At 41.3% G+C, this 24,636-nt stretch overlaps 1 protein-coding gene and 1 long non-coding RNA gene across 10 annotated transcripts in view; one reads left to right on the top strand and one right to left on the bottom strand.

Annotated features, from left to right (window-relative positions):
- The window catches only part of DLGAP1 (DLG associated protein 1), an 871,327-nt gene that overhangs the window by 255,413 nt on the left and 591,278 nt on the right, over positions 1-24,636 (bottom strand). Inside the window, exon 1 of one of the 9 annotated variants that reach the window (XM_004742769.3) lies at positions 5,007-5,110. The exons of the other annotated variants lie outside the window; for them this stretch is intronic. Coding sequence (XP_004742826.2) covers positions 5,007-5,021 — 15 coding nt within the window. The 5' untranslated portion in view covers positions 5,022-5,110. Of the gene's footprint in view, positions 1-5,006; positions 5,111-24,636 lie in introns of those variants that run through there. 9 annotated transcript variants of the gene reach the window in all.
- The window catches only part of LOC123386922, a 194,923-nt gene continuing 172,274 nt past the window's right edge, over positions 1,988-24,636 (top strand). Inside the window, exon 1 of the long non-coding RNA XR_006602059.1 lies at positions 1,988-2,098. This is a non-coding gene — a long non-coding RNA (uncharacterized LOC123386922). The remainder of the gene's footprint in view (positions 2,099-24,636) is intronic.

Raw genomic sequence — 24,636 nt, 5'->3', positions numbered from 1 at the left:
AATTACGGAAGGCTTGCTTCTGACCAAAGAATGACCATAACCAAGAGCTAGCGCCCTCTATTTACAGGATGAGGATGTTTTCTTAATTGAAAGAGTTCATGGACACAGAATGATGGGTCATTCTAATCACAGCTGTAGTCTATTCAGTTACAGAACAGGAGATAATGAAATATGATCCAGTGGGACATGCTTGCATTTTCTCAGTCTCCTTATGCATCTCTCTTTGCCTCTCTCCTTCTTCCCTCACATCTGCAAGTATTTTTTGCTTGTTTCTTTTCCAGTCATGGAGTGGGTGCCAGGAATATATGGCAGTGAACAGTACAAACATGGATCTCATGCTGTGGAGCAAACATTCTAGAAGCAGTGCAGGAAGAGACAGATAATAGTCAAGCATGCAAATCAATGAACAAGATAATTTCAGCATAAATGGAACTAGGAAAATAAGATGGGCTAATGTAACAATGTGGCTGGAAGGGGACTCCTTTAGCCTGTTCCTGGAAAAGCCACTAGGAAAGCGATAATATTCCTGAGGAGATCTGTTGACCAAAGGAGCCAGCCTGGAGGAGAGCTGGGAAGAGCTCCCAGGCAAAAGGATCAGCCAGTGCAGAGTCTCTAGAATAAGACTAAGCTTGGGAGGGGTCCTGGGTGGCTCAGTGGGTTAAAGCCTCTGCCTTCGGCTCAGGTCATGATCTCAGGATCCTGGGATCCAGCCCCCATCCCCTATCAGGCTCTCTGCTCAGTAGGGAGCCTGCTTTCCCCCACCTCTCTCTGCCTGCCTCTCTGCCTACTTGCGATCTCTGTTTGTCAAATAAATAAATAAAATCTAAGAAAACAAAAACAAAAACAAAAACAGAATAAGCGTGTGAGTGAAAATGCCAGAATGACTGGAGAGTACCCAGCAAGGGGAAAGTGATACAAGGAGGCCAGGGGTGCAGGGCCAGGTCATGTAGGGTCTTATACATCTGTCTCAAATCTTCCTGCCAGGCTGAACTCAGCAACTATAAAGCTCCCTCCGACTGCTCCAGAGTAAACTGATCTTTTTAATGAAATCTATAGCATGTATCTCTACATGAGGGGTCAGCAAACTGCAGGTTACAGACTAAATCCAGCTTGCCATCTGTATTTCTAGATGAAGTTTTATTGGCACACAACCCTGCCCATTCATTATGCACTGACTATGACTGGTGTCAAGTTACAAGGGCCGAGTTATATAGTCGGGTTGGACACTCTATGGCCCCAAGCCTAATCCACATCGTCCTTCTGCGTACTTAATGTGCCTAATCACACAATGGCATTTATAGGCACTACTTGTTTTATGTGTCTTTGTGTCATCTCTCTAATTACTTGGTAAGCTCACTGAAACGGGGGGGGGCAGTATTGCTGGGGGCTCAAAGATGTGAGCTCTGCATCTAGACTACCGAGGTCTAAGATCCTGCTGTGTCAGAAACTAGGCATATGCCTCAATTTTCTTGTCTGTTTCCTACCCCATAGAGAGTTAGGCATGTATTAAATGGGGTAATGCCTACAAGTGCAGAGGGAATGCTCAGTAAAGGTCTTTGAGGGGAGCTCTGCCCTACTGGTATAGCACTTGGGCACTCCCTCATGATGGATGACATTAGCTTTCCAAGAAGACTCAGATGCCTGCTTCCAATATTCCTCCTCAAAGGAGGAGCAGCAATAATTGAAATATAGTAAGTAAAAACATAAAATCCTAGTAGACTATCAACTTCCATCATTCTTAAGTGACAGTTCCCATCAGGAAGTACTCCCAGCTGTCTGTCCTGGGGTATCATCTCTATTCTGCAGGACCAAGACAGGGAGCCTATAGCCTTTAGGTCACCAGAATCTTGCCTGACTTCCCAGGGATTGAATCCCAAATGCCTCCTTTTGGTTCACAAAGAAGAAAACCTAGGGGGAAAAAAGCCTCCCTGGGAACTGTGTTTGTATTTAAATGGTTTTTTTGTTTGTTTGTTTGTTTTAAAACCCAGATGTATGAGAACTGTCCAGACCAAGAGTTGGAGTTAGGGAACCTCTGGGCTGTATGAAGTTTCTGCTTTGTGCAGCTCTGAGTTACAGAGGCGCGGAAGAGGCTGAAAAGGTAAGGGGTGGGGCAAGCTTCTTACTGTTTATCTGGCTATTTCTAGGGCCTAGTACATTGCCAGAAAAGGAATAGGTTTCTGGGTAAATATGATCCTAAGTGAATGAATGAATTCCAATTCGAGCTTTACTTTCACTCAATGTGGATGACCTTGGATAAGTCACTTTATCTCCTTGATTCAATTTTTCCATCTCTAAAATGAAGATGATAATAGATATACAATGAATAGAAATTATGTGTGTGAATATAGTTTGTGAACTTCCAAGGACCACTAAAATCTGAGGAAAACAAAAGAAATCTGTCTCTTCATGGCTACTTTTAAAGTATAGCCAGCCATAAATAACTTGGGGATTAAAAAAGCAGTGGCATTTTAGCTGACCATCTTCTACTCATTAAAGCAGATGTTCTAGTATAAGAATATAAGCAGATGGAATATATATGTTATCCTATATAAAAATACAAAAATTTCAAACACAGAAATGTGCTTCTGTCTCTTTTAGGATCTTTGAAAGTAAACTGTCTTCTGGTGCTGCCAAATATTTTCCCCCTTCAGGTTTCTCCAAAGTCAGCTGAAAGAGGATCACACTCATTCTGGTTGATCCATGAGCAAAAGCTATGATAAGCTAGAGACCCTTGAAAATCTTTCCCTTGGGGAACTCTTAAAAGTTATATGATCCAAGATAATACCTTCTGTTCTGAGGGTCTCAAATATTTTGCTGATTTTTTGGGGGGGGGGGGTTATCCCCACTTGGTTAACAAAGTTTCCATTTTGAATAGACAGACTACCCTTCCTTTGACCTACCTGAAGCCTTCCTCTAGTATGCAAATGCCACATTATCCTGAATCTAAGCTACCAATGCAAAACCTTCAATATTTTTTTGTGCCCCTGAGAAATCAATGCCATCAACTAAACTCTGACTCTTCCTAAATTATATGGTTCATTCCAATATCAAAGATGCTAAAATGAGAAACATACATCTTAAAACCAAATACCTTTTAAAGAACATGTGTGAAAATAAAAATAAATGGATATATTCTAGGGTAGAAAGCATAGAACTTAATATTCCTATTTAATAGTGACCAACTTAATAATAATTAGCATTCATCTGTGCCACGCTTTTGCAAAAAACATAAGCTCACATATTGTCTTATCATCCTTACAACTACCTTGAAGGATAAGAAGAATTATTATAATCTTAACTTGTCAAATATAGAAATTGAGGTCCAGAGAGCTTAGTATTTGGTATAGGGTGACACTATACCCAAAATAGGGTCTACTCTTCACAGATAGTGATTCCCCTGGTCCCCCTGAGTTCAGATCTTGGCTGTCTTTTGAGTCACAGTTGTTATTTTATGGTAACCTAAAGAATACATATTTCAGGTAAGGAAAAAAAAAACACCTCCCTATGGTTTTAATATCTGTCTGGAGGAAAAAAATGTTAATAAAACAAAGGAAGGATTACAAGCCTTTAAGTAGAAGTTATAAGAAATACTATTTCAGACATGAGAAGGCTTACTTTTAAAAGGCTCTTCCACGGGATTTGGGGTTTCAGTCCCCCACTTTTGCTGGGCTGCTGTCAGTAGAGTGTAACTACATGTAGAGAGAAGTCAGACATTTTGTGCCAATGATGGTCTGAGAGATGATGGCTGGGAGATGAAGCCATGTGTGAGGGAGTCCTGGACAGCGGATTATCTTGAGATGGGAGGTTGGATGGTGAGGTTTGGAGGGATGAAAATGCGTGAGATTTTGGGAAATCTGAGAGCCACAAAAGGAATGCAGACCCTTAGAAAGCTGGGACAGCTGAAATGGAGCGTATATCCTGAAATATACCAGGGGAGGCCAGTGCACTTCTGTGAGCGGTTCTGGATGGCAGAGGTTTAGGGAGGAAAACCTCTAAGGCTGAGGTGGGACTTAAAGTTCTAATTTGTCAGGAACCAGAGAAGCAGGGAGAAAAAAAAAAAAAAGGTAGGCATTTTATCGATGAGATGGGAATAAAGACAACATAGCAAGTTACAGCAGTGATTAAAATGGTGGCCATCGATAAGAGGTTGATCTTTGCAAGGCTATTCCTTGGCAGCTGTCGATCTCTTCAACAATTGAGTGTTTCTCTTAAAGCAACCGGGTAGATGAGGGCGCTTGACTATGGCTGAGGAGATCAACAGATTTGGTCTTACCTGAGCTCGATGAAGAAGGCTAAATACAAGGAGGAAGAACTGTATGTATGAAAGGAAAGCTAGGGATCTGATATTTACAGAATAATCTGACATTTCTGGGGTAACCTCAGAGGGCTGGAAGAGATATCCATGTTACATGAATACTTCCAGCAGTCTGATGAGCTGGGCATTAACACTGTCCATTTTACTGCTACAAAACTTAGACTCAAAAAGCAGAAATGACTCTCCAGGTCATAATAATGAGTAGGAGTCTGGCTTTGTCTGACATCAAAACTTTAATGTCACCCTGCCTCTGAGGAATGTACATTGATTAAGTGACTGAACAAAATAAATGGGGGTGGGGGAAGGGAGAGCATGCTCCCATTCCACTGTACTTTATTTCTAAAATAAGCATAAAATGCAACTATTGAAATCAGCATAAATATTATCTTGTCACTAATTTGCCAGCACTGTTGAAGAGGGTTTAAGGTAATAAGAAGCAAAACAGCATTTGCTCTCTCAGTATTTCCTGGTGCCCTTAGCAACTGCTGTTGTCGGACAGTTGGGGGGTGGAGCTAGAAAACTTGAAGGACAACCAAGTCTTTCAAGGATGGCTGTGGGGGGCTGCATGCATCCCAGTGGTAAGGAGGCTTCCCCCTGGATTTCAAGTGCCTGCCTACAACTCGTTACAGAAATGGCGTGAATGTCTCTGCCTTCTAAGCACTTTTAGTGAGCTCTCAGATTCCCTACTCACTCGGCTCCTTTGCATCTTCTTTACAGCGGGGAGAACTGCTTTTCTGCTCCACACAGCTTTCAACTTGACAAATGCGACTTGGCATAAATGTCCCTGTAGCCTTTTAAGCTTGCTCTTCTCATAGCAAAAGCAGAAAAAAAGAGCAAGAATAGGAAAATTACAATTACGCGACGTGCAGATCCCAAGGTCTGATTGGTGTTTTCCAATCAGATTTCCCTGGCAACCGCCCTTTCTAACTCCCCACAAAGCCCGAAGGGGGTGCAAAGCTTAATTTGCTTCAGATTGCTTAAAAATGACCTTTTAAGGACAAGAGTAAATACCTACCTCTTTTTAAATAGACCCTTCGCTATATCTCCTTCCAAATAAAAATGTTTCAGCATTCTTAAACAAAACTTTGTAAACAGTACTATGTAACAGTGATTCTATTGCTTTTATTATTCCATAATCCTATGGAATTACTCTCACCCACCAACATTTATAGGTGTCTACAGGGTACTTAGCACCATAGTAGGTGCTGGGTAAACATACCAAAAGTATTTTATAAAACACAGTCTCTGGTGTCAAAGGGGGTTGTAAGTTTTAAGTGATTGGGCAAATCTGGGAGATAGATGAAGGAAAATGGAAAAAATAGCTTTAAAACAAGTCAAGCTGAGTGAAGTATTTCAGTACCTTTGATTCACCTACTGGGTTTGTACTTTGTTCTTCAAAAATCTTCTTCCCTGGTGGTTAAACCATTCTTTAGGAGTTGAATGTCTATGTGTGAAGTTAATGGATGCCACTGAGAAAAGGCATTGTGGGAGAAATGTGAGAGGCAAGGTCTGTGACCCCTCAAAGTGGTCCATGAGCCTTTGGGGGCTGGTAGAAAATGTTAGTGAGGTGACAGCTGACACCAAAGGGGCTGCTGTCTGTCGTGAAGATGCTTTGTGATTCCACATTAAGAAGCAGTAACTAAGATACCACATTCTGGTATAATGTGAGGACAGGGGAGAAAACTTAATTTTCCTCACTGTCCACCCCGCATTTTGACTGTAGTGGACAACAGTGGGTTTTGCGACCCTGGTTCTAATTCTGGTTCTTGTAGTCACATCTCCATGATTTTGCTCTGGAGAACCCTTCCTCCCCAGAAGGAAACACACTTGAGGTCCATGTGTCTCAGGAGTAGCACAGCAGTTGGCTCAGTCAGTCAACACATCACGTTCCCCAGTTGCCTTGCCTGGCTCAGGGCTAAGTGTGTGATCTAAGCCTGCTCAGTAAGCAAGCATCTCAACCTTTGCTTGGAATGCTGCGTTGAAGATACTTCCTCTCACATTCAGTACACCCACAGTAAAGAAATTAGCCTTAGGACTTGCTGGTAGCCATTTACAATCCCAACACACAAACTTTATCTCATATGATACAAAACCCTAGTTGTTATTAACCCCATTGCAAAGATGAGAAAACTGAGAGTTCGTGCTATTAAATAACTTACACTAAATTGTACAGCTAGTAAATCATATTCGGAATCAAAGGGCAAGTTTGTTTCAAATTTCTATGTTCTTTTCATCATATTATTCTGCGGTCTGTAAGTTTCAAAGCTTAGCAATTTTCCATTAAACATGAAACTCAAGCATTAAGTTACTGGGAGCCACAATGCTGTAACGTTTTGACAACTGTAACAAGGAGGGAGGTTTAGGTGCTTGAAAGAACCACAGAACACCCACCATCCAGCAGTTGCAGTTGGCTACAAGGTTTAGTGAAATATAAGCAAGAACATAAACATCCTAAAAGATAGCAAGATTAAAAACGTCAGAGGGTTAGGTCTGTTGTATCTTACATTTATTTCCATTGACCATATAGGGGATAAGCTAATTTAGAGCCCTTTCTTATTTTTTAATGCAACTGTTCATTTCTCACATGTCTTTCTGGCTAAGTGGAGGCATATCTGTTGGCTTGCATTGGCTGGGTGAGCCATCAGTGATGCAGTCATGTGTGGTGGCACCTGCCCACTGTATTCCTGGTGATTTATAGTTATGATTCCAAAAATTGAATTCCCTGAGGCAAGTATGAATTCTGTGTCTGGTGCTCAAAAGCAGAGATGCAGGTAGATAGTTAGGGATCTTCCTGAAGTCTACAGAAGCCCAGATGTAGAAATACGATTCATCAATACTAAATTTTGGTATTGGCTAAAATCTTCTAAATCTTTCAGCAGTTCTGAGACCCCACTACTTGTCAATGTTTTTGAGTATGGATCTTTTCCCTTAGAGCTTACAGTCTGTTGATCTTGGAACAGCTAGTTTATATCAAATCAGTCATCTCTAGTATTAATACTTAATTTCAAAATTATAAGAATTTTAAAAGATATTATATATTAGAGAGAGAAAGAGCATGAGCAGGGGGAAGGGCAGAGGGAGAGGGAGAAGCAGATTCCCCACTGAGCAGGGAACCCAATTTGGGGTTTGATCTCAGGATTCTGGGATCATGACCTGAGCCGAAGGGCAGACACTTAGCCAACTGAGCCACTCAGGTGCCACCCAAATTACAAATTTTGAAATAGATTTCAGCAAATACTTTCCTTTCGTTTGCCATTAAGTTTAGGGTTACTAAGTTTCTCAAATGGGCCATAAATTATTACACTTGTGAACCGTTAACTTAGCTATTTGGTGTCTATTAGAAAAAAAAAAAAGATTTAAGAAGAGATACACCTCAAAATTTCTTGCCTTTTTTTGCCTGCCTTGGTGCTGTTTGGACTTTTTACTCCAAGTCACATTCAGGACACCTAAAAGTGTACTGTACTCAAATGGGTCAGAACAGAATCTCTTCTTCATGAATACTGTTCATTCTCACTCAATGAAACTATCGTTTTTCAAATTATGTGGATGTAGTTCTTGACATCTAGAAAGAATGGAATAATATTTTGGGTGTCTTTATGCACATGTGTAATACAAAATTCCACTTTCATAGTTACCAAATGGGGAAATGGCTTTTTAGGATTTGTACTTTCAGGCTATACTTCAACCCACTTCTGCTGGGCAACATGATACAGAACCAATGGGAGTTGTCACACAAACATGTGCACAATGAGTATGGTACATTCAGTAGCTATCCGAACCAGTATTTCCAAACTAGCTCAGGATCCCTTGAAAGGAAATGTCCCAACTGAAGTATTCATTATAGAGTTTAAGGTGAGGTTTCTTTTTTTAAATTTAAATTTTATTTTTTAAAATTTATTATTTTTTATTGATATACAATGCATTATTTGCCCCAAGGGTACAGGTCTGTGAATCATCAGGCTTACACATTTCACAGCACTCACCATAGCACATACCCTCCACAATGTCCATAACTCAACCACCCTCGCCATACCCCCAACTCCCCCCAGCAACCCTCAGTTTGTTTCATGAGATTAAGAGTCTCTTATGGTTTGTGTCCCTCCTGATCCCATCTTGTTTCATTTTTTCCTTCCCTATCCCCCACAATCCTCTGCCCTGCCTCTCAAATTCCTCATATCAGAGAGATCATATGGTGATTGTCTTTCTCTGATTGACTTATTTCACTCAGCATAATACCCTCTAGTTCCATCTACAGTCATTGCAAATGACAAGATTTCATTTCTTTTGATGGCTGCATAGTAGTTCATATACCACATCTTCTTTATCTATTCATCTGTTGATGGACATCTAGGTTCTTTCATAGTTTGGCTATTGTGGACATTGCTGCTATGAACATTCAGGTACATGTGCCCCTTTGGATCACTACATTTGTATCTTTAAGGTAAATACCCAGTAGTGTGATTGCTGGGTCATAGGGTAGCTCTATTTTCAACCTTTTGAGGAACCTCCATTCTGTTTTCCAGAGGTGAGGTTTCTTAGACCAAACTTCATTATGGTATCCCCTTCCTTTCCTTACTGGCTAAGGTGGGGTTAAAAGTATCATTTCTTTGTCTCTTTCACTTTAAAAGCATGTATTCATTTATTCAATGCCTATTTATTATTGAGCTTATTATTGTGAAACAGGTGCTGCTTTAGGTACTGGGGATACAGAAGGTACAATGCAGAAGGAGGAAGACGGGCAGGAACAAGTAAAGTATATGTTAGATGGTGAGCTGTACCACTGAGAAAAGGAAAGCAGGAGAGAGGAGCAGAGTGTACCCATGGAAGAGGGAAGGTGAAGGGATTTGCAGTGCTGCAGAGCATGGTCCCTGGAAGCCTCACTGAGGAAGTAACCTTGAGTAAAGATCCAGTGGGGGAGGGGATCAGCCAGGAGATCTGTAGGGCAAGTGCCTGGAGCAGAAGAGTAAGAAAGTCCTGCTGGGAAGATAGGCCTGCCATGCTACCTTGCAGAGGCCCAGCAGGGCAGGGGAGTGAGAGCAGACAGAAGGGGAGCACAGAGTGGTGATGGGTGGGCATGGGGTCTAGGTCACTGGGCCTCACTGGCCATTGGAAGGGCTGTGACTTTTCCTCGGAGAAACAGGAATAGCTCAGAGGTTCTGATGAGAGACGTGACCAATCATAGTTTAAAAGGATCACTTGGCTTGCTGAGTTGAGGTTGCTAGAAGGGATACGGTAGAATCTGGGGAAGAGTCTGGAGGCTCACACACTTATCCAGACTGGAGTTGAAGGTGAGGAATGGTGGTAGCAGAAGAGGTGGGGAGAAGATAGAGCCCGTGGGCTTTTCCACGATGATTTGGACACAGGAGTTGAGAGTAGAGTGGAAAAAAGTCCAGAACGACACCACGAGTTTTGGCATGACCGGCTGGAGGGATTGAATTCCCCGTAGCTGAGATGAGAGACCCTAAGGGAGGTGTGGGCTGGCGTGACAAAGACGAGTTCAGTTTGGGACAGATTACGTTTGAGATGTCCACGAGACATCTAAGTAGAGAGATTCACTAGGCCCTGGTGATGCAAGGCTGGGAGTTCAGGCTGTCTGGGCTGCAAAAGCAAGCGCGGGCCCTCCCATGGTATTTACAGCTCAGAAAATGACTGAGGTGACCTAAGGAATAGGTACTGGTAGGAGAGAAAAGTGGCCCAAGAACTGTGCCCATTTGGCATTGACCCAACCACAGGAGATGGGGAGCTAAGGAGGAATGAGTGAGGGATTCTGAGAAGGATCAGTGAGGTGTGTTGTCCTAGAAGCCAAGTGAGAAATTTTTCAAGGAGGAGGGAGTAATGAACTGCCACAGGGATTTTTCCCTGGTCTCAGTCTCGTGGGGCACTAAATCAGCAACATTCATTGACCCTTTAGTCATTAGCTGCTTCATACAAAGGGTTCTGCTGTTCATTAATTAGCTTTATCTTCCCAGTAAGATACAAGCTTCTTGAGAGCAAAGCTTTTGTTTTCTTCTTTCACTCTCCCTAGAACAGTAGCTTTTAAACAGGTTTTTGACTCTGTTTCACGGTAACGGTTTCTTCTGGAAACCATTATATGTGCATATACAACTGAAAGAAAGAAAGACAGACTTAACCTCTCTGAGGCCATGTACTCTATCTTCTTTTCTATTCTCTTCTATTGTGTTCTATTTAATTAAAAATGATGTTGTTTGCGACCCACTGAATTGATTTCATGAACCACTAATTGGTTGCTATCATTGGCTTGAAAAGCACTGTTTTTAGAGCATCTGGCACAGAGCACGGCCACGTTCATTATTAATCAGAGGACAATGTGATTCATCTTTGTTTTTCCCAGAGAACCTCCTGTACAGTAAATGTTTAATATGTGCTTGTTGAATAATGAATAGCTTTGAGACCCTAAAACAATACTTCCAGAATTGAGCTCTCTGGCTCTTTGTCACTTTTATTTTCGCTGATTGAAATTATGTAGAAGAATATTTCTTAACAGCTCTTCAACTTCAGGATGAGGACAATAGGAGCATCCTTTTTGAACAGGCCCCTGTGTAGCTGACAGTCAGAGAAGGCACTAGCCAGGGGTGGGGATGCCTAAGCCGATGGAGGGAGTCCCTCGGTTGGGTTAGGACAAACCCTGCGAAGTCAGCTCAAGGCAGCCTCAGGGTTGAAATGCCTTTGCATGTTTTTGGTATATCAGCCTCTGAGGGCCAGGAGCAGTGGGATTCAAAACACAAAAATAAATATTTTTTAAAAAGTCTTTCATTCACCTTAGAACAATCCAGCTTTTTTATTCGAATGGATGCAGTATTTGATGTCCATATGAAACAGATGTCATTTAGGTAATGTTTCAGTGCTTCTGCATACAATACTCCAACAGAAGTGTCACAGAAAAAAAAAATGGAATATTTTTCTACCAGGTAATTCTTACCCAGGTAGTTTTTCCACTTATAGGGAAAGAGCATGGTGCAAGGAATATAGGATAGTGTTTGGAATCAGGTAAACGTGGATTCAAATTTGACTCTACTACTTCCCAGATGTGTGAATTTTGGTCCAGTGACCGTCACATCTTTTAACCTCCATGCTCTCAAACAAGATGAGGATAGTAACACATATATCAGGAACTAACTCCAATGACATAAATGATGTAAAAATGCATATAAAATTCCTATTAGATAAAAGCTTGTTTTTTTGGAATTCAGAAGGTATTTTCATGTAGAAATCATGTCATCCATGTTGATTAGATTCCCTCATGGGGCCAACCCCTGCTGCCTGTTTAATTCATAACAGAGCTGGACCATGATGGAGGAGTACGAAAAGGTTTCAAGGCTCTTTCAGCTTTGGGGTGGAAAGGGGCTTGGGATGGAAAAGATCAGTCAGTGCACTTGAGAAAATCTCCAGAGGCTGGTGTGTAAGGGATAGTGGATCAAAAGGTGTTCTCAGAGAACAGAAAAAAAAGAGATTTGTTTTAAAGAACTTGCTCACATGGTTACAGTGGGCAGCAAGTGTGAAATCTGTAGGGACGGGTGGTGGTCTGCAAACTTAGGCGGGAGCCGAGTGAGTTTTGAGGCAGCATTTCTTCTGCTCAAAGCTGAGGAAGCCTCAGCTTTGTTCTCAGGCCTTTCAACTGATTGGATGAGCCCCACCCACATTATCGGGGATAATCTTTCCTTAGAGGCAACTGATTGTTGATATTAGCCATATTTACAAACTTCCTTCATAGTGACATCTAGATTTGTGTTTGATTAAATAACTGGGGACTCTAGTCTAGCCAGGCAGCCACACAGAATGACCCATCACAGATGGAGACTCAAGTGGCAGCCTCCAGGGTAGTGGAACTCCAGTGCTCACTGTTGTACAGGTTCTCTTCAGCTGTGAGCTGTATATGTTCTGTTCATTCCTCTGAGGAGTTAGTTGGGGCCAGAGACCTAAGTGTAAGTACCAAAGTCTGAATCAGCTGTTCAGAAGGTCCACATAGGCCATCGAAGCAAAGAAATGCTGTGTGGAGCAGAGTGCCTGAAAGGTGCATTCGTTTAATAAGACAAAATAAGTCATTCTCAATTTAATTGACAGGCTTTTAGGAACAGGGAAGCCATTTACAAAATGTTTGGTTTTTGCTGCCTGATGAACAGGAAAATCAAGTCACCTGAACCATTGCACCACGTGAAATAAATAGGAGCTTCAGATCCTTTATTTAAGCCCTTCTGCATTCTTAGAGACCAGGAATTCCATAATGACCTGCTTTAATGAAACAAATATAGAGCTAACCTAAAAAGATAAAGATTTACTTTAACAACCTGCATATACTACTAATAGGACACTATCATAATATTTTCAGACCATTTGTTTACAAATCTGGTTCACCCACCAATCTGTAAGCCGTTTGAGAGGGAGGAGGATCTCATTTGTCTGGCAGAAACCACGTCTTGTTCCCATCCACATACCCAGTTCCAAGCAGAGTATCAAATAAGACATAAGAGAATAAGATAAAAGAAAAGTGCTCATGAAATCTTTTATTCTATCACCTGAGATATTCCTGACATATTGAATAGTTGAGAAGTAAGTGTGAAAATCTTTAGTCCTGGATTTTTCTCCACCAACGGTGGGGAAGAAATGTGCCATCCAATGCTGGCAAGTAGGAGGGCCCCCAGCGGAGCAGGTTGTACGGGGACCTGTCTGTGAAGAGGCTGGGTGGTTGGGTGTAGTAACTGCAGTGGGTTTGGTGGGGCAGAGGGGTGGACATATAACCAGCATCCACAGGAGAAGCTGTGGTGGCCTCCAGGGAGCTGAAGTTGGATGTTTCTGTGAAGGTCTCCAGGGCACCGCAGCCGCATTCCACAGCAAGGTTGATGGAACTCTACTAGGCCCACACAGACCCATCACCTGACCGTGGCAGGACCAGTCAATCCTAAAACTGTCATCTCCCCCAGGGTATGCTACAACACACTTCATGGTTCACTCATCCAAAGAAATGCTTCATGGGAGAGGGTTCCAAGATGGAAGAGGTTTGGGAGGTGCTCTGTATGGCATTGTTCTCTTAGAGAGCTGCTGTCCATATCAGCATCATAAAGATCACAGGATGTCTGCCAATAAAGAAACCTGATTATGTCACTAGTTTCTCAAATTCTATGCCTTTTCTTCAGCTGAAGATCGTTCACATCATGTTTTAATAAATGTCATCATTTATATGTGAAGAAACTGACACCCAGAATGTAAATTACTGTTTATATGGCTAATTAAGTGGCAGAATTGGGATAGAATTCAGATCTCTTCTCTCTTGGGCCTGGGTTTCAGCTCCATTACATTGCAATTACTTATCTATCCCCTGGACTCAACAAAATGAAAAAAAAAATGGTTAAGCTAAATGAGTGCTTTTCACAGTTTGTAAAATGGTTTGGATCTCCCTCTCTGGATATAGAGAGGACAAATGGAGGGTGGTCTCCATGTGTGGAAGGGAAGAACCATAACCAGACCCAGGCTGTGGGAGCTTACACTTTATATCAAGTCTATGTCATCTCTTTCACTCCAGAAATCTGTGCAGATGAAAGACAGTAACAGAGAATGAATGTGGCACTGATCTATAAGGATAGGTATGCGTCATACGGCTTGCATTTTCTATCATAAACCTAGATCATGCCAACCAATTTTTTGTAGTAAAAACTGTAATGAGGTAAAAATGTCTTCTCAAGATGGTAAATGATTATCTTTGGATATAAAAAATCTCTTCAAAAAAAAAAAAAATCTCTTCAATGGCACGCATACCCATTATCCCTTCTTTTGTCAAACACTGACTGCAATCCAGTCTTCAGTGTTTCGTCTCTCACACATCCATGAACACACAGGCAGAATTCATACTCAGGGAGGATATTTATCCTATGACAGAGGTTGCAGATTACCTACACATAGTAACAATGCAGATATATTTCTTTTGAGAAGGGCTTTTTAAATTTTTTTTGCCTTTTTTTTCTTTCTTTACCTTTTTGATAATAAGTCAAACTGACCTGATTCAGGTTCTTCAGATGTTCATGCCTCCCCTAGTTACAATGCTGGCTCTCTGCTGTTCACACACCCCTCACTATTGCTGGTCGAGTGAGCCCTTAACCTCCCACTCAAGTTGGCAGTTGTGCAGAGTAAAAAATTTTGAATTAATAGCAAAATATTAAATTAAGCTCCAGTTATGATATCCCATTTGACAAAAATGTTATTTTTGTTTTCCTGAAACAGATTTGGACAACTGCCAGAAAACAAAACGAAACAAAACAGAACAGTTTTGTGTCAGAATGTCTACAGGGAACGTTTCCCTCCGAGGACATAGTTCTTAAATTAGGAAAAAAAAAATTTTTAAGCGGCTTCTTACTTTCTACCTCAAATCAGTCGAAGGTTCCTGGTATCACCGGAAGTCTGAAACATAGAGAATACTTTCTGGGGATGGGAGTAGGAGGCAGGAAAGGGAGACCCCTCCCCAAACCACTGAGGTAGAGAGAGTAACACTACTTTCTCCCTGGTACACCCCCCATCTGGCAACTTGGATTCCTTCTCTAGATTTGTTAAGGCGCTCCTAGATATAAATTTTGAGCTGATTTCAGTTGTAAGAAATATATGGGGGATAAAGACAATGAAAACCCAAGTGATTTTTCCTCTCTGGGGTTTCTGAGGGATGGGTTTTGAATGACAATCACCTAAGTAACAATTGATTTTTTTTTTTTTTTTGCCCAATTTTGTGAAGGCATATTTTCCTTGAATTTTCTATGAATGGAGAGATACATTTATTCATTTTGTTTTAATTTCACAACATCTTTCCTTTGTTCTTATGCCACACAGAAACCAAAAGGAGACATAAAAGTTGTGTCTGGAAGGCATTTGGTTATCATGAAAAAAATTTTTTTTAAGATTTTATTTATTTGACAGACAGCGATCACAAGTAGGCAGAGAGGCAGGGGGTGGGGGGGAAGCAGGCTCCCTGCTGAGCAGAGAGCCCAATGTGGAGCTCGATCCCAGGACCTGGGATCATGACCTGAGCTGAAGGCAGAGGCTTTAACCCTCTGAGCTACCCAGGCACCCCTATCATGAAATATTTAAATCAGAAGTTTTCAGCACATGGGATCAGTAAAAGTGGACAGAAACTGGCTCATCTGACCTAATTCCTCTTTGGAGTGTTATCATAGGCTGGTTGAGAAGGATTCAATTCAGATGAATTTCAGTACTCGAGGAGGTAGATTTATAAAGGTCGGGTACCTAAGTGTAAAAATGCTATTATTGCATGAATTTAATTAACATCAAAACATTCACAATCCATTCCTAGAGAAGTTGATGATATGAACAAAGAACTGACTGAAAGACTGAATGAATAACAATAATTTATTCAACTGACCAATGAGTATAAAAATTTATTTACCGGGTGATTTCTTATGGCATTGTTTGGAATAGCTAAAACCATGATAGTGAATAACATTGCTCGTGATGTATTGTTAATATGCCAATCCCTCAAATGTTAAAATGTAGTAGATTGTGGTCTTTGTGAAGCAGGGATTTTGTTTTATTCAGTTCTGTATTCTTAGTGTCTGGAAATGTGCCTGGCACATGGTCTGTGAGCATTGAGCATTTGCTAAAGAAATGAACACTCCCCTATAATAAAGCATTTTCCAGTTATTAAAAAGAATGGGGTGATCTGTATGTACTACCATGAAAAGAAGATCAAACATATTATAAAGTTTAAAAGGGCCAAGTGCTGAACAGTACCTTACTGTATGATACCAGGTTGTTAAAAAGAAAGAAAGGCAGTGCGCATGCATATTGTATTTGACTACATGCATAACATATTAGAAGGAAAATGTTCAAATGATAATGGTGGTGGTTCCCTTTTGGAAGTAGAAAAGGGGAACTGGGAAGCAGAGGGCTTTTACTTTTAAAAGTAAAAGTAAAAAGTTCATTCTGTACTGTCAGTATTTTTTTTCAGAATTAACAAATAAAACTTTTATTGAAAAATAAGTTCTGTGGAAAAACCCCAAGTCCATTTTAAGAAATGAAATCTATTAAATACCCCATAATTTACAAGTCATTTCGGTCTGTTTTTTAGAATTTGTGTTGTCTTTCAGTATCTCAATCTACAAATATTACTTCATCACCTTCAAAGAAAACCCAAAGAATAGGGTTTTCACCGGAAATCGATAAAAGTGTGTGTGTGTTGGTGGGGGGGAGCAGATCAGAAACTGGAATCGTTAAAGAGCCATTACTAAGGAATATATTTTGCTTTCCTAGCTTTTCAGCTTGGGCTAGAGTTTTATATTCAAAGTTAAGAAAATTTACATGTTATTGTATGCAGAAATCCGTATGTTCAGTGTCCGTCTGTGGCACTTATTTTCAATGAGATAAAACAGCTTATTTAAACGTAGAATTTTCCCATTGGGTTTAGACGACTCAGCTGGTTACCCAGCAGCATTCTGCTTAAAAATAGATGGGATGACATTTGTGGGTGTTTTTAAAAAAAAAAATACCCTTTGGAGAAAGAAGCAGAACTCTAATGCCACATTTACCATTTATGTTATATAAGAAAGACAAGTTTTATGTTAGGAGGAACTTACATGAATTATTCTCCTTTCTAACATATAAACTCTAGCACTTTTGGAGCCCGTCACCATCACTGGATACAGAAGGGCATCTCATCTGCGTTTTACTTTTCGGTGACTGTAATTAATTTAACAGAAGTCCAAACATGGACGGAAGGAGTTTCTTAGAATTGCAGATGGAGACTTGTCTCTCAGTTCACCCTTCTATTTTATGTATTTCCCCCCATCATTCTTTCAGCGGCTATCTCTTCTGAATCAGCCTTGAGGCAGCCACTGTGGTTATGAAAATGCATATCAAGGTGATTTTGACTACATTTTACCTGACTTTATAGACCTATTTAATAATGTTTATACCAACCTGCCAAAAATAGGAAGTGGTTAATATCAGCCTTAAACCTGCTGTCATATGATTTCACAGGGTCTAGAGTAAGAATTAAAATAGGTTGAGCTGAAAATATACTGTCATCCAAAATTTCAAACTGAATACATGTACAGGAGAACTATAGTCAATTAAGGTATGAAATATTAAAATCAGTGTTCCAATCTTGGTAGAATTGCTGATGGCTAAGAATTATGCCACCAGGAGGAAATGAAACCAAATACATCACTTTCCCACCCAGAAAAATACACCTGTCGTAGAGTTCTAGAGATTTTCTTTATTTAAAAAAAATACATGGGAGGAGGAAATGGCATTTATTAGGTAATATGAAAGAGGAGGGCGCCTGGGTGGCTCAGTGGGTTAAGCTGCTGCCTTCGGCTCAGGTCATGATCTCAGGGTCCTGGGATCGAGTCCCGCATCAGGCTCTCTGCTCAGCAGGGAGCCTCTTTCCCCCTCCCTCTCTCTCTGCCTGCCTCTCCATCTACTTGTGATTTCTCTCTGTCAAATAAATAAACAAAATCTTTAAAAAAAAAAAAAGGAAGAAAGAAAGAAAGAGGAAATCAGGTCTGTGTGAGAGCATGGGTGCATATTATTACCATAAAACATTTTTATCCTTAGTTTTTATAGATGTTTTCTCTGAGTACTCATAAAAGGTAATGGGATTCGATTCTCTTTCTTCACTTCTCAAGCATCTTCCTGACTCTGAAAGCTGTCACACAGATGGCAGGTGAATGGTATCTGCCCAGCAAGGAGGCACTGCACTTTTTCACCCCTCCTGTTAACGTGACTCGAATACCTGGCCTTCTCCATTTGGGGCTTGCCACCTGCTCCTCCTCCCAGGTAGCACACTAACCTGACGTCATCCTGGGGGGTGATCAGGTTAGAAGGAGAAAGAGTCCTCAAGCATACATTCTTTCATCTCCCCTTGCAATCTACCTCTCAGAGGTAGACTAAGTAGCTCTCCTACTGGACACGTTGTTTCATCACTATTGTATTTTCCTTTTCTTAGACTCTGTGAATGCTTTTAATGGTTTCCCCCACTCCCACCTCACCAGAGCAGGGATTTTTGTGTTTTCTTTTGAATAGCATGGTATAGTTAATTCTGAGTGCCCCCTGGCATTCTGTAGAAGTGATAAATACTAATGATGAATGAGAAAGTAGGCTCTCGAAGCCCTGGGGCTGGCTATAGGAGAATTCAGAATGCGGTGTGGGGTGGGGGGGATAAATCAATTTCTACCACAAAGGCAAGATTTAGCCTCTCATTAGATCCAGCTGCTACATGTGAAAAAGTGTGTTAATAAAATGGCACAGGGGTTTTGTGAGGGGGTGTCAAGCATGTGGACTAGGCTTTCAAGATATATTTTCCATCTTCTTTCCCATTTGGGGTGTTATGATGTAACAGGATTTTGGAATCCAAGCATATGTTGTTTTCTTCCTTTTATGTTTAAACCTCCACTATAATGAATTAACTCTCCCTCCTCAATAACTTTGAGTATTTATTTCTTTTCTATAAAAATGAAGCACTTAGACATATGGTGAAATTTAGGTATATCCCCTTTTATGACTGTTTTCCACTCTATTTGTAGGTGATTTTTGACTCACCTACTAATATGAAGATATTAATTTTGGCAATCAAGGACATTATTAATCTTATACTTTATATAAACTCTTTGTAAACAAAACTTTCAAAAACACCAAACTTTTAAAAACATTAATTTATAATTTTTTTTTTTAAGATTTTATTTCTTTGACAGAGAGAGCGAGCGAGCGAGCACAAGCAGGGGGAGTGGGAGAGGTCAAAGAAGTCTCCGCACTCCCCATTGTGGGGCTCAATCCCAGGACCCTGAGATCTTGACCGGAGCCAAAGGCAGACACTTAAGCAACTGAGCCACCTGGGGACCCTTATAGTTTTGTTTTAAGAAAGCAAAATATCCCAGATTATCAAGTCATATGCAGTGAGGAATGCAGCAAGTACTAACCACTTTTTTCTCTTTCTAGATTCCATGATAGTTTGGAAAAGAGACATTTCTTTTTTTTTTTTTACCCAGCATTGGTACTAGTTGATGACATCTCATATCTTAGCAATTTAAAAATAATGTAGATTAGGATGGAGCCATGGAATTAAAACTGGGGAGGGAGAGAGGCAGAGGGCAGAGAGCATAGCCACCCATCTGCAGTAAGAAATCTTCAGTGAATGGGTAAAAGAACAGAATGTGAATGCGACATGTTTTACTACCGCTCTTGTTATTTACGTTTGTAATAAAAAGATAAGAGTAGCAACCATAAGGAATAGTAGCATCCATTGCACATGATAATGTTATCTTTTTTTAAGAAAACCCTTGTGGGTGGCTCAGTTGGTAAATCGCCTGCCTTCAGCTCAGGTCATTGATCCTGAGGTCCTGGGATCAAGCCCCTCATCTATTCCTTGCTCAGCGGGAGTCTGCTTCTCCCTCTGCCTGCTGCTCCCCTTGCATGTGCTCTCTCTCTGACGAATAAATAAAATAAAATTAAAAAAGAAAAACAATTGTGAATTTTAGACAGTTTGCCCTTGAATGTGAAAGGCAATAGGTAAAAAATCAACCTGTGGTTTTATTAATCAGGTTCCATTTAACACGATATTTTATTTTCCTTTTGTAGTCTGCTTTGATTTAAAAAAAAAAATCATGTCATAAAGGAGATGACAAATTCAGTCTGGATGATAGAGACAATCTGTTCTTAAATTTTAGATCAGATATTGAGTTGTCATTTGAATATATAATGGATAATAGAGGAATTAATACCTACATCATGCACAGAGAAGTTCTGGTGTTACCTACTTCTATAATTTCTCACTTTCAAGAGAGCTGGGTGGAAGGCCTTCCTTCCTTTAGACACTGACCCTGGGGTTCGTAAATTACATTATTTTCTTTATCTCATGATAACTCTGCCTGTAGGGCACATTTAGTGAATCAATTCATCCATCCATTCATTCATATATATATATATTTTTGTTCTTGAAGCCCCTCAAATCTTTTTTTCCTTGTTTCCACCTTTACTGAGATATAATTGATATATGATATAGTATAGGTTTAAGATATATAACATATTGGTTTGATACATTCTATATTGCCACATGATGAGCACCTAGCTTTATCGAACACCTCATCCCATGAATTAAATAAGCCCTCCCCCTTTTTTGGGGGTGGGGGAATATTTAAGATCTACTTTCTTAGCAACCATTCATATTTACTGAATGCTTCCTACCTGTCAAGCTCTGTGGGAGCAGAAGATGTGGAATCAACAGACTGGTATATGCCCCCCAGGGATCTTTCTGTCTATGGAGGGGAAGGTGGAATCAGTGGGTGGGGAGAGAGAAGCCATAATCATTTAAGTGTGGTTACACTGAAGCGTGGAAATCGTTAGCAAATACATACTAGATAGGGCAATTAATGTGGAAGCTGGTTCAAGGAGGTCAAACTTCACTTGAGACTTGAATGATGGGCAAGATGTTGCCTGTGGGGCCCAGAGGCAGAATCTTACAGGAGAGGAGGGATGGCATATGGGCAGCCATGGCTGTGTGAAAAGGCACAGTGTGTTCTGTAGGAAATACCAAATTATGTACAACACGTGGAGGTTCCAAATGAACTCACTTCACTCCAGCCTACATCTCTCTGGGCATGGCTAGAAACAGAGGAAGCGGAAGGCCCTCGGTTGCCTGCTAATAGTCTTGACTTGGCTTCAAACACAACAAATCCTTTTCAGAATTCCTTTCCTGGGATTGTCATTTTGGATCAGGAATATGGCATGGAGAACACTAGAAAATGGCTCCTTTTGTTTTGTTTCAGGGACACAGGTTTTCTTTCCCAGATCCACATTTCCTCCCTCCCTCAGTGTGTCTGGTAGCCCAGAGAAAGTCCCCGCATCAGCCTTTCTTCATAAGTGATCACTCTTGCCTGAACAGGCCATTCCACCATCTGCCCTGCCGCCCTCCACTAGCGCATACCCCCCTCAGCCACCGGCCGTCACTCCCTTCTCCACAAGACCTCACTTCTGTCCACGTCTAAGCTCCCCACACATGGCTTCACCCTTTGCCCTCTTCCTTCTGGCCCCTCTCGGACACACGGCACTGCGGTACCTCCCACCACACATTGAATACTCAGAGGGTCTCTCCACCCCACATGTGAGCCTTGGTAATGTCCTTCTCCTTATGTTACCAGCTCATTAGGAGTCATCTTTCATTTCCCAAATATCACCTTGTGTTAGCTTCCTAAGGCTGCTGCTTCAATGACCACAAACTTAGTGGCTTAGAACAACTCACACTTATTCTCTCCCAGTTCTGGAGCCAGAAGTCCAAAATTGGTTCACTGAGCTGAGACCAGGTTCTTGGCAGGGCTGAGCTCCCTCTGGAAGCTCCAGGGGAGAACCCATTTCATTGCCTTTCCACCTTCTAGAAATGCAATCTTTGCATTACTCAGCTCAATGCCCTCTCCTCTGTCCTTAAAACCAGCAGCATAGCACCTTCAAATCTCTCTTCTGCTTCTGTGGTCGTGTGGCCTTCTTCTGTGGTCAGGTCTCTCTTTCCTCCCTCCTATAAGGATACTTACGATTACATTAGGGCCTACCCAGATATGCTAGGATGATCTCCGCTTCCCAACTCCCTTGACTAATCACATCTGCAAAGCCACATCTGTCATAGAAGGTAACATTCATAACTTTCTGGGATTGAGATATAGCCATATTTGGGCTGTTTTGCCCAGATACCTCAACCACTGACATTGTCATCACATTGAGTACTTACTCTGGTAAGCGAGGCACCATTATTATTATTTTTTTAAGATTTTATTTATTTATTTGACAGAGAGATCACAGTAGGCAGAGAGGCAGGCAGAGAGAGAGAGAGGAGGAAGCAGGCTCCCTGCTGAGCAGAGAGCCCGATGTGGGGCTTGATCCCAGGACCCTGAGACCATGACCTGAGTTGAAGGCAGAGGCTTAACCCACTGAACCACCCAGGCACCCCGTGAGGTACCATTATTATCTGTGTTTTACAGATGAAGAAATTGAGGCCCAGAAAGGCCCAGGACACACAGATAGAGACATGGTAGGAAGCGGGTTCAAACCCAAGCCTGCCCAATCTGAAGGCATTTGCTGTACACACAATATTGAATCACCTCTCCCATTTTGGGACTGTGTGTGTCCGTGTGGTGGTTTGGATCCCAAACCACCACAAAATGGATTGTTTCCCAGATACTGATATGTTCTCTCTCGAGCTATGCTTCTGGATATTTCTTCCACAGAGAGTACTGCTAATTAAGCAGCTGAGCAGTAACGAGAAGAAATGGGCTTTTCCCATGAAGGACCAGCAGAAGCCCCCTAAGTAGTCTGCCATCAGGCTTTCAGGGACAAGCATTAAGGCACAACTGAGCTCAGGAAAAAGCTCCATCAGAAGAGTAATCATGGAGCCGGACCAGAAAAACGTCCATGTTGAAAAGGACAAGGGACTACTGTGAAGAAAAATAATGCATTGAAACAAAGTTCTTCACATTAGGATATAGCTCATTGCATCACATTTATTTATCTTTCTGAATATTTTTATGGCCTGTAATAAAAACATTAAAATAGCCCAAAATGGGGCACCTGGGTGGCTTTGTCAGCTAAGGGTCTGACTCTTGATTTTGGCTCACATCATGATCTCCAGGTCGAGAGATTGAGCCCCGCATGGGACTCTGTGCTGGGTGTGAAGCCTGCTTTGGATTCTCTCTCCCCTTCTGCCCCTCCCCATACTTTTCCTCTCTCCCTAAAAAAAAAAAAAAAAAAAAAAGCCCCCCAGAAAAGGACAATGGAAATGAAACAGAAATAAGAAGCCCAGTTATTCTCATTATGGAGAGAGTAAGAAAGGCAGAAAACCCTGCAGACATAGAGCCTGTAGAAAAAAGCTGGAGAATAAAGAATATGGTGCAAAGAAAGTTACTTTCAGATTAACAATAAGGAAAAAGTACATTCAGAGCAGACTACTGGAGGTTGGAAAGCCAATGAACAATCCATAATTCATTTCTAAGCTTAAAATGTTTTCTCACTTGAAGCAGGCAGTTGACTGTGTGCAGAATAGAAAAAGCTGGCCCCTAGGATCAGAGTGAGGGGCCTGCACCTTAATATCGGACTCATTTATGACAATTGGAGCCTTGGTGGTCTTATTTATGAAATGGGAATAAGAACAAGAAGACTGAAGAATTTATGAGAACTGCGTTAGCACAGTGCTTTGTGGGAATGAGGAACATAAAGAATCATTGCAGTTGGTTTCTGCAACCTCATCGGAACAAAAGGTAATGAAGCTTGTTAAGGAGCCCAAGGATCTATTCATGCATTCAGATGGAATTGACTTTGCACTTGTTCATGGCCACAGCTGTGACAACGAGGCTGGATATCCACCTTCACAGAACTGATAGGCTAGTGGAATAGGCAATCCTACATAAAACAGTAGAAGCATGATAGGGAAATAATGGGTGCTAAGAGAATTATTGGGAGAGGGGATGGGGCTCAAATTTGGCCAGTCAGGAAGGGCTTCCTGGAGGAGGTGTCATCTCAGACCAGATAAGAAAGTTGAAAAGGTGCTAATAGAGAAGAAAGAAGTTTGAGCTGGATGGACAGAAGAGACAAAAGAGGAAGCAGCTCATGCAAAGGCCCTGGTCAGGAGAACACAGCCCCTATGAGAAAGGTAAAAGTAGATCAGTATGGCTGAAGTGCAGAGTCAACAGAGGGTATATGAAGAAGCAAGGCTATGAAGGAAAAAGTTCCCCAATTCTGTCCAACCCTGTAAGTCCTGGTAAGGAGTTTGGATTTTGGCCCACAGGTAAGGAGGGGCCATTGAAGGATCTATAAGCAGAAGATTTAGTGATTCACTTTGTATTTTAGAAAGATGGTTTGATCTAGAATATATAAATGAATGAATGAAGGGAAAACTAGAGGCAGGGAGACCCCTTAGGAGATATTTGTAAGCATCTAGGTGAGAAACTATTAGGCTTCACTAGGAGAGTGGCAGAGAGAATGGAGAGAAGTGAATAGAAATAAAATTTCTAGGACTTGGGGATCCATCCATCCATCCATCCATCCATCCGTTCATTCATTCAACCAACTTTTGTGAGTCTACCTTGGAGATATGATGGTGAGGTAGGGAGAAAAATCAGTTTTCCCCTGTGTTTCTGGGTTGAAAATAACGAGAGGTGCTTTTTACAAGGGTAGGAAACACAGAGTCAGGAGGCTTGTAGGAAAGACATTGAGCCCAGTTTTAGAGATAATGGGTTTGGAGTAATGCTTTTATTTTTATAACACAGCTATCCTGGGGTCCCCCAGGCAGTGAGCATAAATGAGGTAATGTTAACGATTAATAACCA

This window comes from Mustela putorius, unplaced genomic scaffold, assembly GCF_011764305.1.
Source record: "Mustela putorius furo isolate JIRA1106 unplaced genomic scaffold, ASM1176430v1.1 tig00003858_pilon_pilon_pilon, whole genome shotgun sequence".
Taxonomy (NCBI): Eukaryota; Metazoa; Chordata; class Mammalia; order Carnivora; family Mustelidae; genus Mustela; species Mustela putorius.
The sequence above is the reverse complement of the archived record's forward strand: the minus strand, read 5'-3'. Positions and strand labels throughout refer to the sequence as shown.